General features: G+C 38.6%; 1 protein-coding gene across 1 annotated transcript in view; it reads left to right on the forward strand.

Annotated features, from left to right (window-relative positions):
• dnah12 (dynein, axonemal, heavy chain 12) overlaps positions 1-23,016 on the forward strand; it is a 175,417-nt gene that overhangs the window by 113,114 nt on the left and 39,287 nt on the right. Inside the window, exons 39-51 of the mRNA XM_063068407.1 lie at positions 1,037-1,203; positions 2,658-2,913; positions 5,894-6,193; positions 6,750-6,928; positions 8,185-8,377; positions 8,471-8,632; positions 10,368-10,562; positions 13,765-13,898; positions 16,596-16,758; positions 19,466-19,546; positions 20,252-20,428; positions 22,006-22,137; positions 22,751-22,840. Coding sequence (XP_062924477.1) covers positions 1,037-1,203; positions 2,658-2,913; positions 5,894-6,193; positions 6,750-6,928; positions 8,185-8,377; positions 8,471-8,632; positions 10,368-10,562; positions 13,765-13,898; positions 16,596-16,758; positions 19,466-19,546; positions 20,252-20,428; positions 22,006-22,137; positions 22,751-22,840 — 2,229 coding nt within the window. The remainder of the gene's footprint in view (positions 1-1,036; positions 1,204-2,657; positions 2,914-5,893; positions 6,194-6,749; positions 6,929-8,184; positions 8,378-8,470; positions 8,633-10,367; positions 10,563-13,764; positions 13,899-16,595; positions 16,759-19,465; positions 19,547-20,251; positions 20,429-22,005; positions 22,138-22,750; positions 22,841-23,016) is intronic.

The following is a 23,016-nucleotide window of genomic DNA, read 5'->3' on the forward strand; positions in this document are numbered from 1 at the left end:
GTGGCACTTTATCAAAGGCCTTTTGAAAATCCAAGTACACAACACCCACTGACACTCCTTTGTCTATCCTGCTTATTATTTCTTCAAAGAATTTCAACAGATTTGTCAGGCAAGACATTCCCTTGAGGAAACCATGCTGACTACAGCCTATTTTATGACATGCCTCCAAATACCCTGAAACCACATCCTCAACAATCAACTCCAATGTCTTCTCCAATGTCTAGACTGAGGCCAGTCTAGCTGGTCTATAATTTCCTTTCTTCTGCCTCTCTGCCTTCTTGAAGAGTAGAGTAACATTTGCAATTTTCCAGTCTTCTGGAACAATTCCAGAATCTAGTGATTCTTGAAAGGTCATTACTAATGCCTCCACAATCTCTTCAGCCACTCACCTCTTTCAGATCCCTGGGGATGTACACGATCTGGTCTAGATGAGTTATCTACCTTCAGACCTTTCAGTTTCTGAAGATCCTTCTCTCTAGTAATGGCAACTTCACACACTTCTGACCCCTGACACTCTCAAACTTCCAGCATACTGCTAATGTCTTCCACAGTGATAACTGATGCAGAATATTTATTCAGTTTGTCCGTCATTTCCTTGTGAGAAAGTATTCCATGACACCTGACTTGTGACATGTATTGTAGATACATAGATGATTTTGGTGTAAGGAGATAAAGCTATTCACTGCAACAACTTTTAACCTGACTTTATATTCATAGCCATATTGTTTCTGTGACTGATCCATTTGAATTTCTGATTAATAGTAAGTCCCAGGATAGAGAGGCTTGGTATCATTGAACAGTGAAGTTGATTATGTTCTCCTGTGAGATATAATTTTTTCATCATGTAACTGTCAGGTGAAAGCCAGATGTTGTGTAGATAAAACATGTGGGTATAAATTGATTCATTATCAAAGAAATTTCAAACAGAATCAAGTTCTATAGTTGAGATAATTAGTATTAATAGCCCATGAAATTATGCACTATAATACTCACACCTACGTATAATTAATACGTTATTTTTTATTCTCTTGAATAGAACATTATCATGTCCCGGCTGGATAAAAGGCGGAAGAGAGTATATGGCCCTCCAATGGGAAAGAAATGTGTGATCTTTGTAGATGATATGAATATGCCAGCACTGGAAATATATGGTGCTCAGCCTCCAATTGAACTCCTCAGGCAGTTCCTGGACCATGGAAATTGGTAACTCTTCAATAAAAAACAAGGCTATGAATATTCAAACCTTTCTGAACTGTGCAGTAGTAGCTAGTATTTTGTCTGTGATGATGCAGCATTTAGCACAGCATAACTTATGAAAAACCAACTGATATATATTAGAAGTTCAGTAAAAAACAAGTTTTTTTACCCTACTCTACTAATTGGTGATGTCTTACTTAATTAAATCTTTGATACAAACTGTAAGCACAAAATGGATGTTTTTGTCACTTTACTGACAGGACCAAGTAAGTGTAATGTGTGCAACACACATAAAAGTTGCTGGTGAACGCAGCAGGCCAGGCAGCATCTCTAGGAAGAGGTGCAGTCGACGTTTCAGGCCGAGACCCTTCGTCAGGACCAACGAAGTCCTAAAGTTAGTCCTGACGAAGGGTCTCGGCCTGAAACGTCGACTGCACCTCTTCCTAGAGATGCTGCCTGGCCTGCTGCGTTCACCAGCAACTTTTATGTGTGTTGCTTGAATTTCCAGCATCTGCAGAATTCCTGTTGTAAGTGTAATGTGTTTTCTTTCCCAAGGAAATAAATAGTTATAACTACAATATTCCTTTTGATAAATGACCCATAGAAACTAACCCTAAATAAATTTTAATTGCTGGGAGTTCTGCATTTGTTTAATGAAATGCAGCATTGTTGCAACCTCTCTGCTAAAGGGTGTGGGAAAAAGTCTGACAGACGTTTGTAAATACAGAAGATGAAGATGAATACAGAAAAAGACAGAAGTTGAGTGGAGAGAATGAAGGGAGTAGCTGTGTTAGGGCATGACTGAGAGAGACTAAATGACAGAAGTTGGTGATTGTGGAAGAGAATGGGTGGACATCTGACCTGTCCAGAGGAATTCTAAGTAGATGGAGATGGATGAGATCAGAGGAGATAAAAACGAAAAGGCTGGATCCGTGAGATACAACTGTCTGCAGTTGCTGGAAATCTTAGAATGCTGGAAATACTCAGCAGAACAGACAGCATCTGTAGAAGGAGTAAAGTGCAGTCGTCAATATGTTTGATGATTGTTCATCAGAACTGGCCTTTTTGATGCAATCTGATTAAGTCTGCTTATCTGAAACTGCAGAAGCCCTGAGAACCATAACATGCCTGGTAGGAGGATGAGAAACTGTTCCTTGAGTTTACATTGGTCCTTAATTGTCCAAAGACAGAGATTAGAGTGGGAATGAGATGAATATTTATTAGTGACTGGCAATGCTAAACACAAGGTCATTTATGCAGACTGGGAATTCGAAGAACAAAGTGATTAAGCATGTTTCGTGTTTGATGCCTATAAAGTTTAATGTTTACTTTCATAATCACTTCTCTCAAAACGAACAAAAACTATTTTTCATTGGTACCTCAGCAAAAAAAATACATTTGAAATGTGTACCTAAAGGATTATTTCCTAATTCTGACATGTATTATTTTGTATGCACCAGGTATGATCTGAAAGACACATCTAAGATTACCCTGGTTGACATACAGCTAGTTTCAGCTATGGGCCCACCAGGTGGGGGTCGAAATCCTGTTACTCCTCGATTCCTTCGTCACTTCAACATTTGTACCATCAATACGTTTAGCGATGAAACTATGGTACGAATATTCTCAAACATCGTAGCTTTCTACCTCCGGAACAATGAATTTCCAACAGATTTCTTTACAATTGGAAATCAGATTGTTAATGCTACGCTTGAGGTGAGTATTAATAATATTGTACACCCACAAACTTCTCGCAGTAGAAGTAACAAGACATTCATTGCTGCAACTATCGTTTGCTTCTTAAGTGATTATTGTGTTTAGGAATAATTATATGAAGCAATCTTATTCAATTTTTCAGGTAGGTCTTAATGCATCCAGAAGGTTCCAATTGTAAATATTATATTCAGTCCTCAGATGTGGTACAGTTGTGGAGTGGTTAATATCATATCTCCACAGACTTTGGTGCAATCCTGACCTTGGGGTCTGTAGTTCAAGTTCAAGGTGCATTTACAATGCAAGTGAGAAAGTAAACAGTATAATGCTACTGGCGCTTCATATGTGACGAGATCTGGGTGGTGGCAGGAGTTCAATAGTCTCGCGGCCCTGGGGGAAGGAACAGATTCCCGTGTTAACAGTCCTTGTCTTAATGCTATGGTGCCTCATGCCTGATGGTAGGGAGTTCAAAGAGATTGTTGGACGGATGGGAGGGATCATTGACAATGTTAAGGATCCTGCATGTGTAGTGCTCCTGATAAATAGGCTCTGATGGGTGGAGGAGAGACCCTGATGATCCTCCCCGCAGTCTTCACAATCCTTTGTAGGGACTTGCAGTCTGATGTCTTGTAACTCCTGTATCAGACGGTAATGCAGCTGGTCAGGGCACTCTCAATGGTGCTGCTATCAAAATTGGTTTTAAAGGGGATGCAGCGCTCACCCATTTCAACTTCCTCAGGAACTGGAGATGCTGTGTTTTCTTGACTAGAGAGATGGTGTTGAGGGACCAAGTGAGGTTGCCATACGTGTGCTCCCAGAAATCTGGTGTTCCTAACTCTCTCCACGGAGGAGCTGTTTATCTGCAGTGAGAATGGTCAGCCTGCACCTTCCTAAAGTCCACAATCATCTCTATGTTGAGACTCAAGTTGTTGTGCTCACACTATTCTACCAGCCGCTCTACTTCCTCTCTGTTCGCCGTCTCGTTGTCATTGTTGATGATTACAACCGCTGTTGTGACATCAGTGAACTTGATGACTCGGTTTGAAATGGATCCAGGAGCACCGTCATGTGTCAGCAGCGGGCTGAGCACACACCCCTAGAGGGCGCCAGTGCTCAGCGTGATGGAGCTAGAGATGTTGATGCCAACATGCACCGGATGTGGTATGTGTGGAGCTGCATATTCTCCTAGCGACCATGTGGGCTTATCGTTCATGCAGCCTCCCACAACTTGTTATTGTTAATTGGCTTCAGTAAATGTCCAGGTGTAGATGGATAGCTTATTGGGGCTATGAAGGGAAAAATAGAAATCAATGTATGATGAATACAAATGGAAGCAAGGACTTGATAGCTCTTCCTGTGCTGTATAACTGTATTAAAGTCTGTAGTCACCGTAAAAAAAATCTTCAGAATTTTATGTGCACATTTAGCAGGGGCATCTACTGCAAAACTGGTTTACTGAATTTCAATTTAGTGTTAAGAAAACTGGATTACTACAATATTTCTTTAAAAATGTGATTTGTTCCACACAAGTTATGTTTAGAATTATAGTAAACTGTTAGTTTACAGCAGTTAGTGTAAGAAACTTGCTAACTGAAAGTGAGAAAGTTATTGGTTTAAAGTATTTAAAATATGTCATTTAATATGTGACAGAGTTCACCTTAGAGCTGATGTTGCAGTGGAAACTTTAGAATAGCCATAACAAGCTGAATATACGTTGTCAGTAGATACCTTTCCCTGGATTTGCTAAGTTACAAATAGAAAAATTATATGGTTAATGTCCCTGTCCTTTGAATCAATTTTGCCATGTGACAAATATTGCTTTATCCAATAATATCACAATCTAACACTTCAGTACTGAGAAAAGGCTTTTTTATACATGACATTTTCACACATGAAGTACAGTTTTAATCACATTAAATCGATTTTTAGCTTTGTTTTGGATATACTGTGTAGTTTCCACTTTGTGAAATTGGTATTTTGTGTAAAATGAGATATTCAACCTTTACAGTTAATATTTTTTAAACATTTTGGTATTTGTATTATTCTGGTGAACTTCTTGACCCCTGACAGCATTGTTTCGAATGCAGTGCTTTCCTCTTAACAGGTCTCAATGCAATGTGTGAAGGCTAAAAATGATTGTGATCATCTTGAAGTATTTACACATTTGGGACCGATTCTACAGGTGTTCTTGTTTTTCAAACTTCTGTTACTGCCCGCCCCCCAACAACCACGGGCCATGAAGTGCTAGATATTATATTGAATGAGGGTCTTCCGGCTAGCCAGTGTTATAATGAGACAATCACAGACAATGTATCTCATTTCACAGTTTAAAATTACCACAACACAATTTTTTAAGGACAGATGGTTATTGTTATTTGCTGTATGAAGGAGTCTGGTGATTATTAGAATTATTAGAATTAGAATTAGATTATTAGAATGTATCCATGACCAGTTTCCAGCTATCGTGCTTTGTGTTTTGATGAAATGTCATTTATCTCGATCGTTAGCTTTTGACTTTTTCTCCAAGACGCTGCCTTATCTACCTATCTGCATATTTCTAGCTTCTCTGCTTTTATTTAAATGTTGCAGTTTGTACATTTTTTTCTTTCTGCTTAGCAATGATGGATAATTTAAAAACCTAATGACAAAAATAATTTATTACCTAGTTATGACTATTGCACATGGTTTTAAACATCCACCTCTTTCATCTTATTTCATCAGAATGTTTCTTTTAATACAGTATTATACAGTATTCTCATTTACTGATAAACAGAATCTGAAGAGAATACATTATGTAATGAACTTGTTCATGCGTTAGGATATTTTAAATACTAATTCCTGAAGTTGAACTATTTGATACGGCACACATTCTTAGAGGAGAAACTACATGCACTTTTTGGGGAACGTAAATAGAAATACGGACCTAATTTACATTATTGATATTTTACCTTTTGAAATGTGTTATCTTTTTAATTTTAACCAGGTCTATAAAAAAGCAATTGAAAATCTACTTCCTACACCTACAAAGTCCCATTACACCTTCAACTTGCGGGATTTCTCACGAGTGATCCAGGGCTGTTTGCTAATTAAGAAAGAAGCAGTCGAGAATAAACGTGTTTTGGTTCGACTCTTTGTGCATGAAGTCTTCCGCGTGTTTTATGATCGCTTAGTGGATGATCAGGACCGTGTTTGGCTATTTAATCTGATGAAGAGCATTGTGAAAGATCATTTCAGGGAGAGTTTTGATTCTTTGTTCGAACATTTGTCACCAAACAGAGGACGTGTGAGTCTCATTTTGTGTTATATTCTGCTCATATAAATATATTTAGGTTTTCATGCAATATCATAAGCCTCCGCAATACATTGAGATAATTGCCTTTTATATACTTCTTGCAACCAGATTAAGTAGGTTGGGGTGGGTTTATTCAGATTTCTTCCCCCTTCTTTTCCAATCCTGATAAAGGTTCTTAGCCCGTTTATTTCTCTCCATAGATGCTGTCTGATGTACTGAGTTCCTCCAACATTTTGTGTATGTTACTCTGAATTTCTAGTATCTGCAGAATCTCTTGTGTTCATAATAGAATTTTCCTTCTGGTTCGGAATTGGTGAACTGTAATATTTCCATGGAGCATGGTCAAGGCACAACTAACAGTTACTTTCCATTGACAATAGGATAAGTACTTGAAGTAGGTGAAATACAAGCCAAGAACATGGAGGAGTTGGATTAATGTTAGCGTTTTGCTGTAAAGAGCTGTCATAGAAATAATTGATTGATGAGATTCCTCCTACAGTGTGAAACTTCCATGGTTTATTTAGAATAGCAAATAATTTTATTGTAGGTTACTGAAGAGGATATGAGAAGCCTGTTATTTGGTGATTACATGAATCCTGATTTGGAAGGAGATGAACGTTTATACTCAGAGATTCCCTCAGTTAAAGAATTTAATGATGTGGTGGAGTTGTGTCTTGATGAGTATAATCAGACCCATAAAACACAGATGAAGCTGGTTATATTCAGGTACTTTGCCAATATATTCCTTATCTTTACTGTATCGTTTTGTTGTGGGGAAAATCTGGGGGAGCTTGTCTTTTGGATTTATTTTTCCTTTCTATAAAGGAATGTCTCATTTCCACAGTGCTTATTATTGATTGAACCTTAGAATTTGAAAGTCTACTGTTTGGGCAAATTGCAGACGAGTACTGTGATTTCAGATGTAGATAAATTTTGTTCATTTAAGTTAAAATCAGATTTGTCCATTTTAAAATATTTTAATACACAATTCTATAATCAATCCTTTACTTGGATTTGTTTGTGCAGAGATTCACAAAACCCAAAAACAAAATTTAAAGTGAAGTGACTCCTAGTATAAGGATCAGGATGCTAGATGTACAAGATTCAGTCAGTTTCTGTAGGGGTAAATCCTTCTGTATTCTTCCTGATTCCTATTTAGTTCTGATTACTCTGAAGGCAATTTCAAGTAGTGAAAAGAATGTTTTTGATTTCTTTTTATCCTGTGAAGTTGAGAATCGGCGTGGAGGCTGTTTGATGTCCCTTGGTGGCCTTCATGTACATGCTGATCTCTTGGTTATGGCACAGCAGCAACATTGTGTTTCATTGAAATCATACCCAGAGGTCTACTCTGTGGACCTGGAAACCGGAGTTTAACCAAATTCAAATGCCAGTAGTTGAATAATTCTGGAATACAAAACTAGTGTTCATCTTGACGATTATGAAAAAAGATTGTTTCATTCAGTGTGGCCTTTATCTGATTCCAAACTGACCAATGTGTCTGATTAAGAACTAGTTCGTCAGTTCAAATGCAAATAGGAAAAGACTATGTTAAGTATAGCATTGATATCCATGTCCCCTGAGTAACTAAAGGAAAGTAAAAAATATGGAAGGCCTTGAACAAATATTCAGAGTTATGCAGATTACATTAAAAGATTTTTAGAAAATAATATAATCGTGATAGAAATTTAGTTATTTTGTAAGATAGCCTCAACCAACTGAATTTGTTGGTTAGTTAAAAGGGTCCTGTGACTTGCAAGTTGGCAATGTTGTATCATTTAAAATTAGTTTTCATTTGTAACACAAAAGCCCCTGGTCAAAGCATAATATAGATTTTAAAGATAATGAAATCTACAAACAAAGCCTTTAAGGCAGATGGTCTCCAAATAAAGAATCACTGGAGTAACTACAACACTTTATTGCTCTTAAGACTGTCTTAGTTACAGATAACTTATTAAAGAAGTCAATTATAAATGTTCTATTAGGTATGTACTGGAACATTTGTCCCGGATTAGTCGAGTATTGAAACAAGCAAGAGGTAATGCCCTTCTGGTGGGAGTAGGGGGAAGTGGCCGTCAGTCCATGACCCGATTGGCCACATCAATGTCCAAGATGAACATCTTTCAGCCTGAGATCTCCAAGTCATATGGAATCAATGAGTGGAGAGAAGATCTAAAGGTTAGAGACCTTGTTAATGTGCATTACAAAATACATTTATAATTTACTTCTGATCAATTATCTTTAGCTCAATTATTTTTTCTCTCTTGACAGAATTTACTTCGGAATGCAGGAATGAAAGGTCAACCTACTGTATTCCTGATTACAGATACACAGATTAAAGAGGAGGCATTTTTAGAGGATATAGACAGTTTACTCAACACTGGTGAAGTGCCAAATCTTTTTGCCCCCGATGAGAAACAGGAGGTCATGGAGGTATAAAACATCTTTTTTTGTTCAAATAGGAAGCATTTAAAACATTTGTGCTCAGACAATTTAGCAGTACACCAGTTGGTGTTCAGGGTATATTGGTTGTACTTATTTGGTTACAAAGTGGTTGTAACATTTAAGCAGTATCTCAGGTTGGATGCCTAGTCAGTTTCCTCTCACATCCCAATAACATGCTGATGGACAGTTGAACTGGCTGCTGCAAAAAGCTACCCATTTTTGTAGGTAGCTGGTGGGAAAATCAAAAGTATCTTAATGGGCATGTTTGACAAAAATAAGTTACAGACATATGAGTGAGATTGATAGGATTGCTCAGAGAGCCAGCAATGCTTAATGTGCTGAATGGGCCTCCTATTCTGCAAAAAAAGTATGAGTGAGGTTAGAAACCAGCTGCTTGGACTCTCTGTTAAGCAAAGTTTGTACTAATCTCATTTGATATCCCCCAGTAGTCATCAGGAACAGAAGTCGTAAGAATAACAGGGTTATATTAGTGGGGGGTGTGAATTTGTGAGTGTTAAAGGCCTGGAATTTGTGAAATGTGTCTAGAAAAGTTCCCTGACTCCATACACAGAGAGACCTGCTTAGTAGGGTTCAATACTGGATCTCCTCCTTGGGGGCAACGCTGGGCAAGTAATCAAGACGGCATTCAGGAAGCACTTTGCCTCCAATGACCATAATTCTATTAGTTTTAACAAAGTGTTGGAAAAGCCAGCAGAGGTCCACAGGCTACAGTCCTAAATTGGGGTATGGCTAATTTTGAGGGAATTGGGAAGGATCCAGCAGAAGTTGACTGGAAGGGAAAGAAATGAATGGAAAGTGTGAAGCTTTGAAGAGTGTGATAGCCGGAATCCAGAAGCAGCATGTTCCCCTTAGGGTAAAAGGTAAACCTGGCAAGTTTAGGGAACCCTGGCTGATGAGAGATATTCAGGTTATGGTGAAGAAAAAGAAGGAAGCATACATTGGGTTTAGGGGTCAGGATTGAGGGAAGACCTTGAAGATCATTAATGAGAGAAATCTGGAGAGGTATGAGATGGATCAGACAAGTAAGATTAAGAAAAATCCCAAGAGGTCCTGTATCTGTACTGAGAGTGAAAAGGATAGCTAGAGAGACAGGCGGTACCCTTAGAGGGCAGCAGGACCACCTATCTTTTGAGATGCAGGAGATTAGTGTGATCTTCAATGAATATTTCTCTCTGTTGCTTACTGGGGAGAAAGTCATGGTTGCTGAAGAGAGGAGGAGAAAAGGTGGATGTTTTGGGGGATGTTCATATTCCCAGGGAGGAGTTATTGCAGCATTTTTGAAGAAGTAAGCAAAATGGTAGATGAGGGTAGGTCAGTGGATGTTGTCTATTTGGATTTTAGTAAGGCCTTTGACAAGGTCCCACATGGCAACTTTGTCTAGAAGGTTATGTTCCATGGAACCCAGGGAACCCCAGTTAGGTGGATTCAAATTTGGCTCAGAGGTGGGAAGTGGAGTGTGGTGGTTGGGGTTGTTTTCGGAATGGGAGGCTGGTGACTAGCAGTGTGTTGCAGGAGTTAGTGCTGGGCTCCTTGTTATCCTTATATAAATGCTTTGGATGTGAAAGCACAAGCCTTGATCTGTAAATTTGCATTGCCCAAGGAACTTCTAGCTTGGTGTTTTTAAATGGGGAAGCAACCAACATTTTTACATATATCTAAATAAATTTTAACTGCTTGGATGATATCGATTTTACTTGCACAGGGTGTCCGTCCTGCAGCTCAGGCAGGAAACAAACATGCAGAATTCAGTCCCCTGGCACTTTTTGCTTTCTTTGTGAGTCGATGCAGAGAGAATCTGCATATTGTTGTGGCCTTTAGCCCCATTGGAGATGCATTCCGAAATCGTCTGAGACAGTTTCCTTCACTTATCAACTGCTGCACTATTGACTGGTTCCAGGTATGTCCATTCTATGATAGTAAAGTTAAACTCCAATTCCAATAATGTATTCCAAAAAGGATGAAATACTCAAATGATAAAATAGTACAACCATGGCTGAGAAGGGAAGTCAAAGCCATTGTAAAAGCAAAAGAAAAGGCATACAAAGCAAAAATTAGTGGGAAGATAGAGGATTGGGAAGTTTTTATAAAACTACAGAGAGCAACTAAAAAAATCATTAGAAAGGAAAAGATAGCAAATAATATCAAAGTGGATAGCAAAAGGTTTTTCAACTATGTTAAAAATAAAAAAGAAATGAGAGTGGATATAGGACTGCTAGAAAATGAGGCAAGAGAAATAATAATGGGGGACAAGGAGATGGCTGATGAACTAAATTAGTATTTTGCATCAGTCTTCACTGTGGAAGACACTAACAGTATGCTTGATGTTGTAGTGTGTGAAGGAAGAGAAGTGGGTGCAGTTACTATTACAAGATAGAAGGTGCTCAAAAAGCTGAAAGACCTAAAGGTACATAAGGATCTACACCCTAGGGTTCTGAAAGAGGTAGCATTAGAAATTATAGTGGCATTAGAAATGATCTTTCAGAAATCATTGGACTCTGGCATGGTGCCAGAGGACTGGAAAATTGCAAATGTCACTTCACTCTTTAAGAAAGGAGGAAGACAGCAGAAAGGAAATTATGGACCAGTTAGCCTGACCTTAGTGTTTGGGAAGATGTTGGAGTCAATTGTTAAGGATGAGGTGATGGAGTACTTGGTGACACAGGACAAGATAGTACAAAATCAGCATGGTTTCCTTCAGGGAAAATCCTGCCTGACAAACCTGTTGGAATTCTTTGAGGAGATTACAAGTAGGATAGATAAAGGGGATGCAGTGGATGTTGTATACTTGGACTTTCAGAAGGCCTTTGACAAGGTGCCACACATGAGGCTGCTTACCAGGTTAAGAGCCCATGGTATTACAGGAAAGATACTAACATAGTTAGAGCATTGGCTGATTGGTAGGAGGCAGTGAGTGGGAATAAAACGATCCTTTTCTGTTTGGCTGCCGGTGACTAATGGTGTTCCACAGGGGTCGGTGTTAGGACCACTTCTTTTTATGCTGTATATAAATGATTTAGATGATGGAATAGGTGGCTTTGTTGCCAAGTTTGCAAATGATACGAAGATTGGTGGGGGGGGGGGGCAGGTAGTGTTGAGGAAATAGGTAGGATGCTGAAGAACTTAGACAGATTAGGAGAACAGGCAAGAAAGTGGCAAATGAAATACAATGTTGGGAAATGCATAGTCATGCACTTTGGTAGTAGAAATAAATGTGCAGACTATTTTCTAAACGAGGAGAAAATCCAAAAATCTGAGATGCAAAGGGACTAGGAAATCATTGTGCAGAACACCCTAAAGGTTTACTTGCAGGTTGAGTCGGTAGAGAGGAAGGCAAATGCCATGTTAGCATTCATTTCATGAGGTCTAGGATACAAGAGCAAGGATGTGATGCTGAGGTTTTATAAGGCACTGATGAGGCTTCACCTTGAGTATTGTGAACAGTTTTGGGCCCCTCATCTTAGAAAAGATGTGCTGGCATTGGAGAGGCTCCAGAGGAGGTTCACGAGGATAATTCCAGGAATGAAAGGGTTATCATACGAGGAACGTTTGATGGCTCTGGGTCTGTACTCACTGGAATTTAGAAGGATGAGAGGGGGTCTTATTGAAACGTTTTGAATGTTGAAAGGCCTAGACAGAATAGATGTGGAAAGGAAGTTTCCCATGGTGGGAGAGTCAAGGACAAGAGGGCACAGCCTCAGGATAGAGAGGCGCCCTTTCAAAACAGAGATGTGGAGAAATTTCTTTAGCCAAAGGGTGATGAATTTGTTGCCATATGCAGCTGTGGAGGCCAGGTGATGGGGTGTATTTAAGGCAAAGATCGAAGGTTCTTGATTGAAAGTGGCATCAATTGATTGAGAGAAGGCCAGGGACTGGGGTTGAGGCGGAGAAAAAGAAAAGGATCAGCCATGATTGAATGATGGAGCAGACTTGATGGGCCAGATGGCCTGATTCTACTCCTATGTCGTATGGTCTTATGGTTTTATGTAGGTAGGAAGGGACTGAACTGGTTGGGGGGGGGGGCGGTGAATAAAACAAATCCGAGGTATGCAGATATAGGTTCAATTCTTATTATGTTAAGACTTCTCACTGCAGATCTTTCTTCATCTCCTCTATAAGTACTGTAACTCAATATGATCATAATATTCTAGCAACCAATTATGACCCACTTGCACCACAACACCCTGACTTCCCTCTGTTTTGACCCTCCCAAATCCTTGATCTATATGACAGCAATAATGAAATAATAGAGAAAACCATTTGCATGTCTTAAATCTATAAACCCTCTTCTGTTGCTCCCAAGGAATTGCATCTCATGCTCAATAGAACTTAGCAATGTTACGTGCTGATGCTGTAACTAACTAACTGAACATGTTGAAAGGGCATTCTTAAATGGAGGCACAGGAAATAGAAGTGGAGAGGCTATCATGAATCTTTATAAACTGAATAAGCTTGGATGTTTCCCTTGGAGTAAAGAAGATTTGATAGAGATATAAAAGATAATAACAGGTATAGAAAAGGACATTCAGGCTAGACTGGGAAGCAACTGTTCCTGTGAATAGATGGTTTAAAAAACCAAGAAACAGAGATTTAAACTGAAGAAAAAACTTCTTTAATGTAGCTGTTATCTGGAGAAGAAACAAAGTCAGCCAGAGTTTTCAGAAGACAAAATCTAAAGATGTAGGGAATCTGAAATCTGAAATGCAAGGAGACTACAGTGGCACATTGGCAAGTTTAGTTCAAGGGTATTAACATGGTAGTTGGGCTACAATGTGGAAAAATCTGAGATGCTACCGAGAAAATAGAAATGAAATGTTGATTTTCTTTAATTGGGATAAAATGGAAAATGTTGATGATAAAAGGGACTTGGTCATCTCTAGTAATTAGAAATGTCTTTCTTTTACCCATTTTTATGGGGAAAAGTTTATTACTCTGTCTAACCCTATTTAATATTTCCTTCTTTTGTTTGAGTACTTTTCTGGAGGGCAGTAGGAACTTAAAAGTCCAATAATTTGTTTATTTCCAATGTTTCAACATTTATGTTTCTGGTATAAATAAAGAGGAATAATTGTGTATTGAAACATGTTAATATATTTCATCAGCCATGGCCTGAGGACGCTTTGGAACGAGTTGCTAATACCTTTCTAGAAGAGTTGGATCTGACAGATTTTGAACGTACAGAAATCGTTCCTATTTGTAAATTCTTCCACACATCTGTTATAAAACTATCACAAAAGTAAGTCAGCATTATTCTGCTTTCATATAATCTATGTACAATGTTTTATAGATTTGGGATGCTTTGTATTTAACATATTTATGTTAATAAATGTTGAATGATATAGTGGAAAGTTGCAAATTAAGATGCTTTACTCAACAAAAGAAAGAAAGAGAAGTTAGGACACTACAGTTAAATTTGTTTAACATTTGGCATAGAGATTTTATAAGATGTTTTAACTATTGGTATTACCGCAGGGCACTTAGAAAAATTAAAAGTAATTAGGCAAAGTCAACATGGTTTTCTGAAATGGAAATTGACCAATATATTGGAGTTCTTTGAAGAAATAATGGTGAACTGGTGGATAGTTCCAGAATACACTTGACAAAGTGGGACAAAAACAATATTGCAAGAAAGAAAAGTTAATGATTTGGGAGATAGCATACTGGCATGGATAGAAGATTGGCTGGATAGTAGAAAATAGAGAATGTGTATAAATGGTACTTTTTTTGTTGGCGTGATATAGCATATTTATAGGCATCCGTTAGTCTCGTGAGACCATGGATTTGCACCTTGGAAGGTTTCCAGGGTGCAGGCCTGGGCAAAATTGTATGGAAGACCGGCAGTTGCCCATGCTGCAAGTCTCCCTTCTCCATGCCACCGATATTGTCCAAGGGAAGGGCACTAGGGCCGATATAGCTTGGCACTGGTGTCGTCGCAGAGCAGTGTGTGGTTAAGTGCCTTGCTCAAGGACATAACACGCTGCCTCAGCTGAGACTCAAACTAGTGATCTTTCTAAAGATCACTAGACCGACGCCTTAACCACTTGGCCATGGGCCAACACATACTGCATATAGTGTGACACATGATCAGTGCCTGAGCTTCAACATATTAATGTTTATATAAATTACCTTGGTCAAGGCACTATAGGTATGGTCGCTAAATTTGCTGATGACACTAGGATAGGTAGAAGAATGTTATGAATGGGATATAAGGAGGTACAGTATATAGATTGTGATACAGAAGAGATGCTGGAATCTGGAGTAATCTGACAGAGAAACTTAGCAAGTCAATCAGCATTTATATGGGGAAGGAAATTGTCAATGTTTTGGGTAAAAGTCCTACATCAGGACTGAGAGTGGAGAGGGGAGTTGGGCAGTATGAAGAGGAGAGAGCAAGAGCTAACATAATGTTTTCATTTAGTGTTTTGAAGATTTGAGTACAAATTTAAGGAGTATATGCTTCAATTGTATAGGTACTAAAGCACAGGTACTGGTATGATTTCATCTGGAATACAGTTCTCAATATTTGTCTCCTTATTTAAGAAAGAATAAAATTATGTTTAAACTGAGAGTTTTCTGGACTGTTAGCAGGAATTGGTAAATTTTCTTTTCAGAAAGGATGGACAGGCTAGGCTTATATTTATTGGAATTTTAGAAGAACTAGAGGCAACAAGTACAGTAGATTCCAGAATATTGGGCCATTGGTTAGTTGGGGCAGCCACTTATTTGGGACAAATCTTAAAGAGCAAAAACTAATCGAGAAAATAGCAAGGATTTCCTTCATTTAATTGGAACAAGAGGCTGTTGCCAAACAGTTTCTAATGCCAGTCAGGTGCACTTGCGCGGCTGTTAGACACTACACCATACTTAGAGCACAGTTTATAAATAGTGTCCGTTGCGTGTTAGTGTTCAAAAAGCAGTAATTTTTGTCACTGATACTTGATGAGAAATAAGCAGTGAGACAATACCGAACCGTTTTGCTCACTGCAGTTTCAAGCTTTCAGGCTTGGAGATGCCAGAAATGGCCGTGAGTGAAACGAACTTTAATGAGTTAGGTACTATGAAGAATTTAAGGGTATTGACAATCATCATGAATGTTACAATGAAAATGAAGATGTGGAAGATGCAATTGTTGAAAGCATTGTTTGAAGGCAGTCAGTTATCTGCCTAGGTGTCTATGCTGACATTGTTCATTTACATGCAATCATAGAAAGACACTGGATGTGTACCCCTCCGCCGATAACTATTAGGAACCAATGCACAGTTTTAAAATAGTGCATTAGTATTGATAGTATTCTAATTTGTTCTGTATTTCATTTAAATACATAATTAGTTACTCAGTTAATTAGTAGTTTGTTTTTTTTTATACCTTTTTAACATTTCCCTGAAACTTCTGCTAATTGGGGCAGCTGCTTAATTGGGCCAAAATGTACTGGTCCCAATGTGTCTCAATTAACTGTAATCGACTATATATCAGATCCTGGGGGATCATCACATTGAGGATGAAGGGAAGGTGTTTTTCTCTTGAAACCAGAATTAGATGTGTTGCCTATTTACCACAGCAATGAAGAGATTTTCTTTTTCTCACTGAGGGTCATGAGTCTTTGGAACTCCCTTCTCAAAGAGTGGGAGAAGCAGTGTCTTTTAATATTTTTAAGGCAGAGACAGATCGATTATTGACAAACAAAAGAGTGAAAAGTAACTAGGTGCAGAGTTAAAGTTATTGATTAGATCAGCAATGATTACATTGAATGGCAGAGCTTGTTTAAGGGGTCGATGTTCATATGTCATACGGTATTTCACAGTAGAGTTCAATCTAACCAATGTAAACTAAACTCTACAGCTCTTAGACTTAGTTTTAACATTCCGTAAAGAGTAATTGACATAATTTCCTGTGCATGATGGAAAGCAATATTTATTTGTTTGTTTGATTTAGGTTTCTTCAGGAGCTAAACCGTCACAATTATGTCACTCCCACATCCTACTTGGAACTAATTGCTGCCTTCCGTCAGCTCTTAACAAGTAAACGTGATGCAGTGATAAAAGCGAAGAAAAGGTACACAAATGGACTGGATAAACTGGCTTTTGCCGAGTCACAGGTAAGTCAACAAACAATACGTAAATAACAACAATCTTTGATCTTTTATGGCTGTTACTTGAATTTGAAATAATATGCTCTTTTTAAAATTCTCTCTTCCATCTGCTGTTTTAACAAATATACAAACTTCCATCTATTTAATACTAACACTGAGAAGCTTTACTCAAATAATCAGGACAGGTTAATCAGGGAACATTGTCTACAGAAAAAGGAACAGAGTTCCTGCCAACAGGTCAAGGACCTGTAAAGCATGTCTCTCCAGAGAAACAACCCAATTTACTAAGTACTTTAGCCAGTTCCTGTTTTTATTTCACATTTACGGCATTTTCAGTTCCTCTTCAGAATAACATTTGTAAGTGATTAATTTACAAGTTGTAAGTATGTAAGTAGATGGCAATTTAGAAGTATAACTAAAAGGAAAGTCTGAATTAGATTATTAGTCTATACTGCAGGAAACTTCATTTAGATCAATACTATTTCAGAAAGCACAGTATGAGTGAATATCCGTTTGTCACATTGTGAAAATATTAGTTGAAGTGGTCTTCATAGAGTGAGCCAGGTGTCCAATCCTAATTGCTCTTGAGAAGGTAGTGGTAAGCCTTCAGCTTGACCTGCTGCACCTCTTGGGACGTGAGCATACCTTCAATACTATTATAAAAGGAACTTCAGGATTTAAACCAGTAAAGATGAAGGATCAGCTGTATATTTCCAAGTTAAGATGGTGTACAACTTGGAGGGCAGCTTCCAGCTGGCGGTGTTTTCACGCTTGTCCTTCCAGCAGATGGAGGTTGAAGGTTTGGAAGTTGCTGTCTAAGGAGTCTTGATAAGTTGCTGCAATGCATCCTGTAGACAGTGCAAACTTCCGCCTGCTACTCTGTGTCAGTGGTGAACTTAGTGAATAGTTATGGATGGAGGGCAGGGTACTGATTAAGCAGGCTGCTACGCCCTTTATTGTGTTGCATATCTTGAGTGTTGTTCAAGCTGCAGTCATTCAGGCAAGTGGGGAGAGTTCCATAACACTTCTGACCTGAGCATTGTAGATAGTGGACAAACTTTGTGCAGTTAGGCTTGAGTTACTCACTACAGGATTCCTAGCCTCTGCCCTACACTTGTAGCCACATTGTGTGTACAGCTACTCTAGTTCATCTTTTGGTCAGTAGTAATTTCCAGGATATTGATGGTGGGGGATTTGGTGATGGTATTGCCATTGAATGTCAGGCAGTCATAGCTGGAGTTTCTTATGTTAGATATTATCATTGCCTGGCATTTGTGTGGCATGAGTGTTCCCTGCTATATATCGGGCCAGTCCTGGATATTGTCCTGGTTCTGCTGCATTTGATAGAGAACTGCTTCATTATTCAAGATTCACAATTGTTGAATGTCATTTCCAGTTCACAAGTGTAAAAGGAGAACAAAATAATTGTTACTCCAGATCCGATACGTCACAACAAATAAAAATACAGTAAGATAAAGACCACAATAATAAAATACACAATAAATGTATATACATATACATTGTACGTAAAGTGATACCGGGCACAGAAGTGTCTGTACATGAGGTGACTCTGACAGGAAATGATAAAGTAGTGGTGGTGGGGTGGGTCAATTACTGCTTGAGAAACTATTTTTTAGTCTGGTGCTCCTTTGGCATGGATACCTCTCAGCTTCCTGCCTGGCTGAGGTCTACCCAAGGAGTTGCTGAACTTGTGAATATCCCTATGCAATAATCTTATAATTGGAACAAAGCCACTGATGAAACAGAGGAAGGTGGTTGAGCTTAACGACTGAGAATAACAAGTACATTTGGTTCCCTGAAAGCAGGATTATGACACATGTTGGAAGACATGGGGTACCTACTTCCCAGTATCTTACTCAAACACCACTCGTTTTGTGCAGTGAGCAGTCACAGGTCTTTCAGTATCTGAAAATACCACAACAGATCCTGACTTTCAAATGAGAACACGGAGAACCATGTAGCATCCACAGCAGGACCACAAAACTCAGAAATAGTTACTTCCCCAAGCAGTATGGTGGTCCTGGCATGGACGTCACAGTAGTGTAGTGGTTGATGTAATGCTATCACAGCTCAGGGTATCTGAGCTCAGAGTCCAATTCCGGCACCGTCTGTAAGAAGTTTGTACATCTTTCTTGTGAGCACATGGCTTTCCTCTGGGTTCTCAGCTTTCCTCCCACATTCCAAAGACGTACTGGTTAGTAGGTTAATTGATCATTGTAAATTGCCCTGTGATTTATCTTGGGTTAAATAGGTGTGTTGCTGGGTGGTGCGATTCATTGTGCCAGAAGGGCCTGTCCCACTCTATATTTCTAAATAAAATAAAAACAAAATTTCCAGTAGAAGTCACTGAAAATGGTTGGCTGTATTCCCCTCCTTACACAGGAAAACAGAAGCTAATTGAACACTTACTGAGATTAGCCAACTCACTACAAAGCAGGAATTGAACCTGGTGTCAAACTATCAAGTCATGCACAAAAAGTGTAATTTGTATGCACTGAATAATGAGCAGTTGGAGAGAATAAAATGCTCAGCACCTTTTTTCATAGAGCTACTTAGCGATGGGGTTAATTTGCTTCTATATTAACATAGAGACATTGTTAAGGAAAATGGTTTTACTGACATTGAACTTGAATAGATACTTAGTTGCTGTGTACTTAAGTTAAATTAAGCATTTGATGTCATGCTTCTGTAGGTGGGTGAGATGAAAAAAGAACTGGTGGAACTGCAGCCAAAACTGGAAACAGCAAAAGTAGAAAATGCTCATATGATGAAGGTAAGGCCAACATGGAAATTGGCTTTTAGCAGTGCAATAGTCAGATGCTCCTCTGAACTACCTCCTGTTTCAGACTTGGGGTGGATCTACTGCCTCAAATTGTGATCCACAAGCAATGACTAATTTCTTCAAACCTGCCTCTAGTTCAAGCCTTCACTGTAAATATTCTAATAAAAGTGCCAGTAAAATATCTGTCAAACTAGATAATTTTTTGGGGAAGGCTTATCAAGGGCAATGTTAATTTCCTGCATAGCAATCAATGTTATATTCAAGATTCTTCAAATGTTTTATTTTCTTTATAGATTGCTCGGTAGAAAATAAAGCATTGGATGAAGACCCAATTTCCAAATATTTCCTGTACTACCATTTCTGTAATAATGAACTACAGTTTGTCAGCCATTGTCTTTTCAACATTTAAGACAACCAGGGAGAGTTCGGTTTTAAAGCAAGATAACAATGATTTTAAAAATTTTTACTGAACCACCAAGATGATTATTTTTAAATTTTATCTTTCAGGTTTTTGTATCGTAGTATTAGTAGATAAATATTATCATATTAGTTGTTCTGTCTGTCAATGCAGTTTACATAGCACAGAAAAATAATTGAAAATTTAGTTATTTTTCTGATGTTATGGCAAATAATAATCTGACTTTTAAATTCTGAATGGCAAATGGCTTCCCAAGGTTTTATAGTTTGTTTCTCAAGGTGATTGAGGTAGAATCTGCAGAAGTGGAAGCAAAGAGCAAAGTTGTGAAAGTAGATGAAGCAGCAGCTACTGAGAAAGCAACTGAAGCTCAGGCTTTGAAAAACGAATGTGAGAGTGAACTGGCAGAGGCTATCCCAGCTCTGGAGGCCGCACTCTCTGCCTTGGATACTTTGAAGGTAAGTCTCAGAATTTTCATAGGTTCAGAAATATCTTTTGACAGACCAATGCTAAAAATGAGCCTTTTCCTACTTTAAACCCTGACAATAAAAATAACCAGAGAAGCTGTGTTCAGAAGAGTTGTGAAGTTTCATAGGCACAATGAGCATTAACTCCAATTGAAAGCAAAGAGGGATCCAAATTAGTCAAGCTCACTCAAGTATTAAATAGAATGTTTCTTTTGCCAAATGTTGTAAAAGTCTCCCCGGCATCCTATCTTTTCCTACAATCACATGGATTACTAGCTCCCATTGAAGTTCGTAGCATCAATGTAATTAAGGACATCACCGCCGTCACTGACTTTGCACACCTGTTGCTTGCTTGCATCTTAGAAATATGGCCGGAAAGCTGCCTCCCATTCTTGCTTTCCACCTCATTGCTGCTGGCATTTCTGCATGCATCCTTGAATGTTAGGTCTGCCTGCTTCACCTGAATTCTCTCAATAATTCCCAGTGATACTGTCTTCACTATGTTCTCAAGTGATGCTATGGCAGTAACCTGTGGAAGCAGAAGGCTCACCAGACTTGCATTTTTTTTATTCCTATCATCAGCAACAAGATCACTTTTCTTTCCTGATGCACTATTTTCTCCTCAATTCTATGTCTTCTCCTGAGACCTTAAGAAAATGGTCTTAGTTGAAGATCATGTCAACTGTAGTCTATGAGGAGGCAACATGTGAATTTGCTTTTACTTCTCAACGGGCTTACCTGCTGCTGTGGTCCAGGTGAGGAGACGCTGGAGGCGGAGTAGTGTTGGCCCATGCTCGGCAGGGGGCTGGCCTGTCCCATCAGTGCTGCCTTCCAGTGTCAATCAGTAGAACGACAAGCTGATTTGCCGGGAACTGTTCCATCAATTTGCGGGAGATGTCCCTCAGGGTCTTGGACTGTATATATGTTTTTTTTCACGACCATGCCTTTTTTGTTCGCTATTTTGAATGTGCTGTGTATGTTTCGCACCTTGGCCCCCAGGGGAACGCTGTTTCATTTGGCTTTAGCCATGTGTGTTTGAAGGACAATTAAACTTGATTTGATTTGTGCTTCCAAACATGTATGCACATTAATTTCCTACCATTCTTACTGGGTGTGTTCCTACTTGGGAACATTTTTCTCAGGATTCATTATGCCAGATCTCCATCACCCATTAATATCAGGTCCCTAACTCAATGCCAAACTGGCTTCAATAATGTTGTTTCTTACACAGAAAATAGTCGGTGCCTGGAATGTGCTGCAAGGTGAGGTAGTAGAACAGACAATAGTTATGTTGAAGAGGCATTTAATGTTTTAATGAATTGACCTGTATGAATGGTATACAAGACAAGGCTTTCACTGTACCTCTGTAGATGGTGTAATGATAACCCATTTATCAATGTAGGCGGACAAATGAATAGGCAGAGATACATGGTAGAAGTGATGAATATTATAGACATATTACTTGGAACAATTTAAGCTAAATCTCACCTAATGTATTGCATTAATAATGATTTTTTTTTTGCTTTAATCGACTATAAGCCTGGTGCTATCTTTACTTTCTATTTTAGCCATCTGACATCACAATTGTTAAATCGATGAAGAATCCACCACAAGGTGTCAAACTAGTGATGGCTGCTGTTTGTGTCATGAAACTCATAAAACCAGAAAAAATAAATGATACTTCTGGAAGCGGGGAAAAGGTAAAATCTAAACTAATAAAGCATTCATGTCCAAACCTCTACAAATGTTCAGTCCGAAAGTGGATTTCTAATGCATTTTACTCAATATATTTCCATAAAACACATAGACCTATGATGATACAGTAATGAAATGAATAATGGATACTTAGAATCAATACAGCTGGCTGGAAACTCTCCCTTCATTGCTCTACTGCTATCAGGGGCTGGACTGGATTGGCTAAGCTATTACATAATTGCCAGTTCAAAGTTCCTTTAGGGACATGACTTGATTACAGCTTGGTTCCAGGCATGTTATCAAATGGCAATACTCAACTCCTCCAGCACAAAGTACTCATGTTCCCCTCTTCTGCAGCTGCTCCTGCTGGATGTTTTTCCCCAGTAGAGGCCAGAGATCTTGGACGGCAGTGGAAGAGGATCATTGTTCTGTGGCTTGTGGCCATTTTGGACATTATTTTGGAATGCATTTTGGAAGAATAACAAATTGAATTATTATCTAAAAAGTTTACATCCCAGCTTAAATCTAATGCCATCTTAAATGGCAGTAGCTGATGAATAATGGGAGAAACTTGGTCTGTCGATTATTAAAATGTTTTCATTTGGCTTTTTTTCCAAGGTTTTAGATTTTTGGGGACCCAGTAAGAAGTTATTGGGTGACATGAATTTCCTAAGAGACTTGAAGGAGTACGACAAAGATAATATACCCGTAAGTATATGCTATGCAATTTTTGACATTAAATGAAAATTGCTTATATTTCAAGGTCAGCATCCTGTGCCCCAGTAGGGGTAATGGGCTTAAATAACTATATGTCATCAATAAATAAATCTAGAAGTGCATTTGCAATTCTTTTTTCTAATACAATTTACAATCTGCAATACAAA

The sequence above is a fragment of the Mobula hypostoma genome, chromosome 15 (genome assembly GCF_963921235.1).
Source record: "Mobula hypostoma chromosome 15, sMobHyp1.1, whole genome shotgun sequence".
Lineage (NCBI taxonomy): Eukaryota > Metazoa > Chordata > Chondrichthyes > Myliobatiformes > Myliobatidae > Mobula > Mobula hypostoma.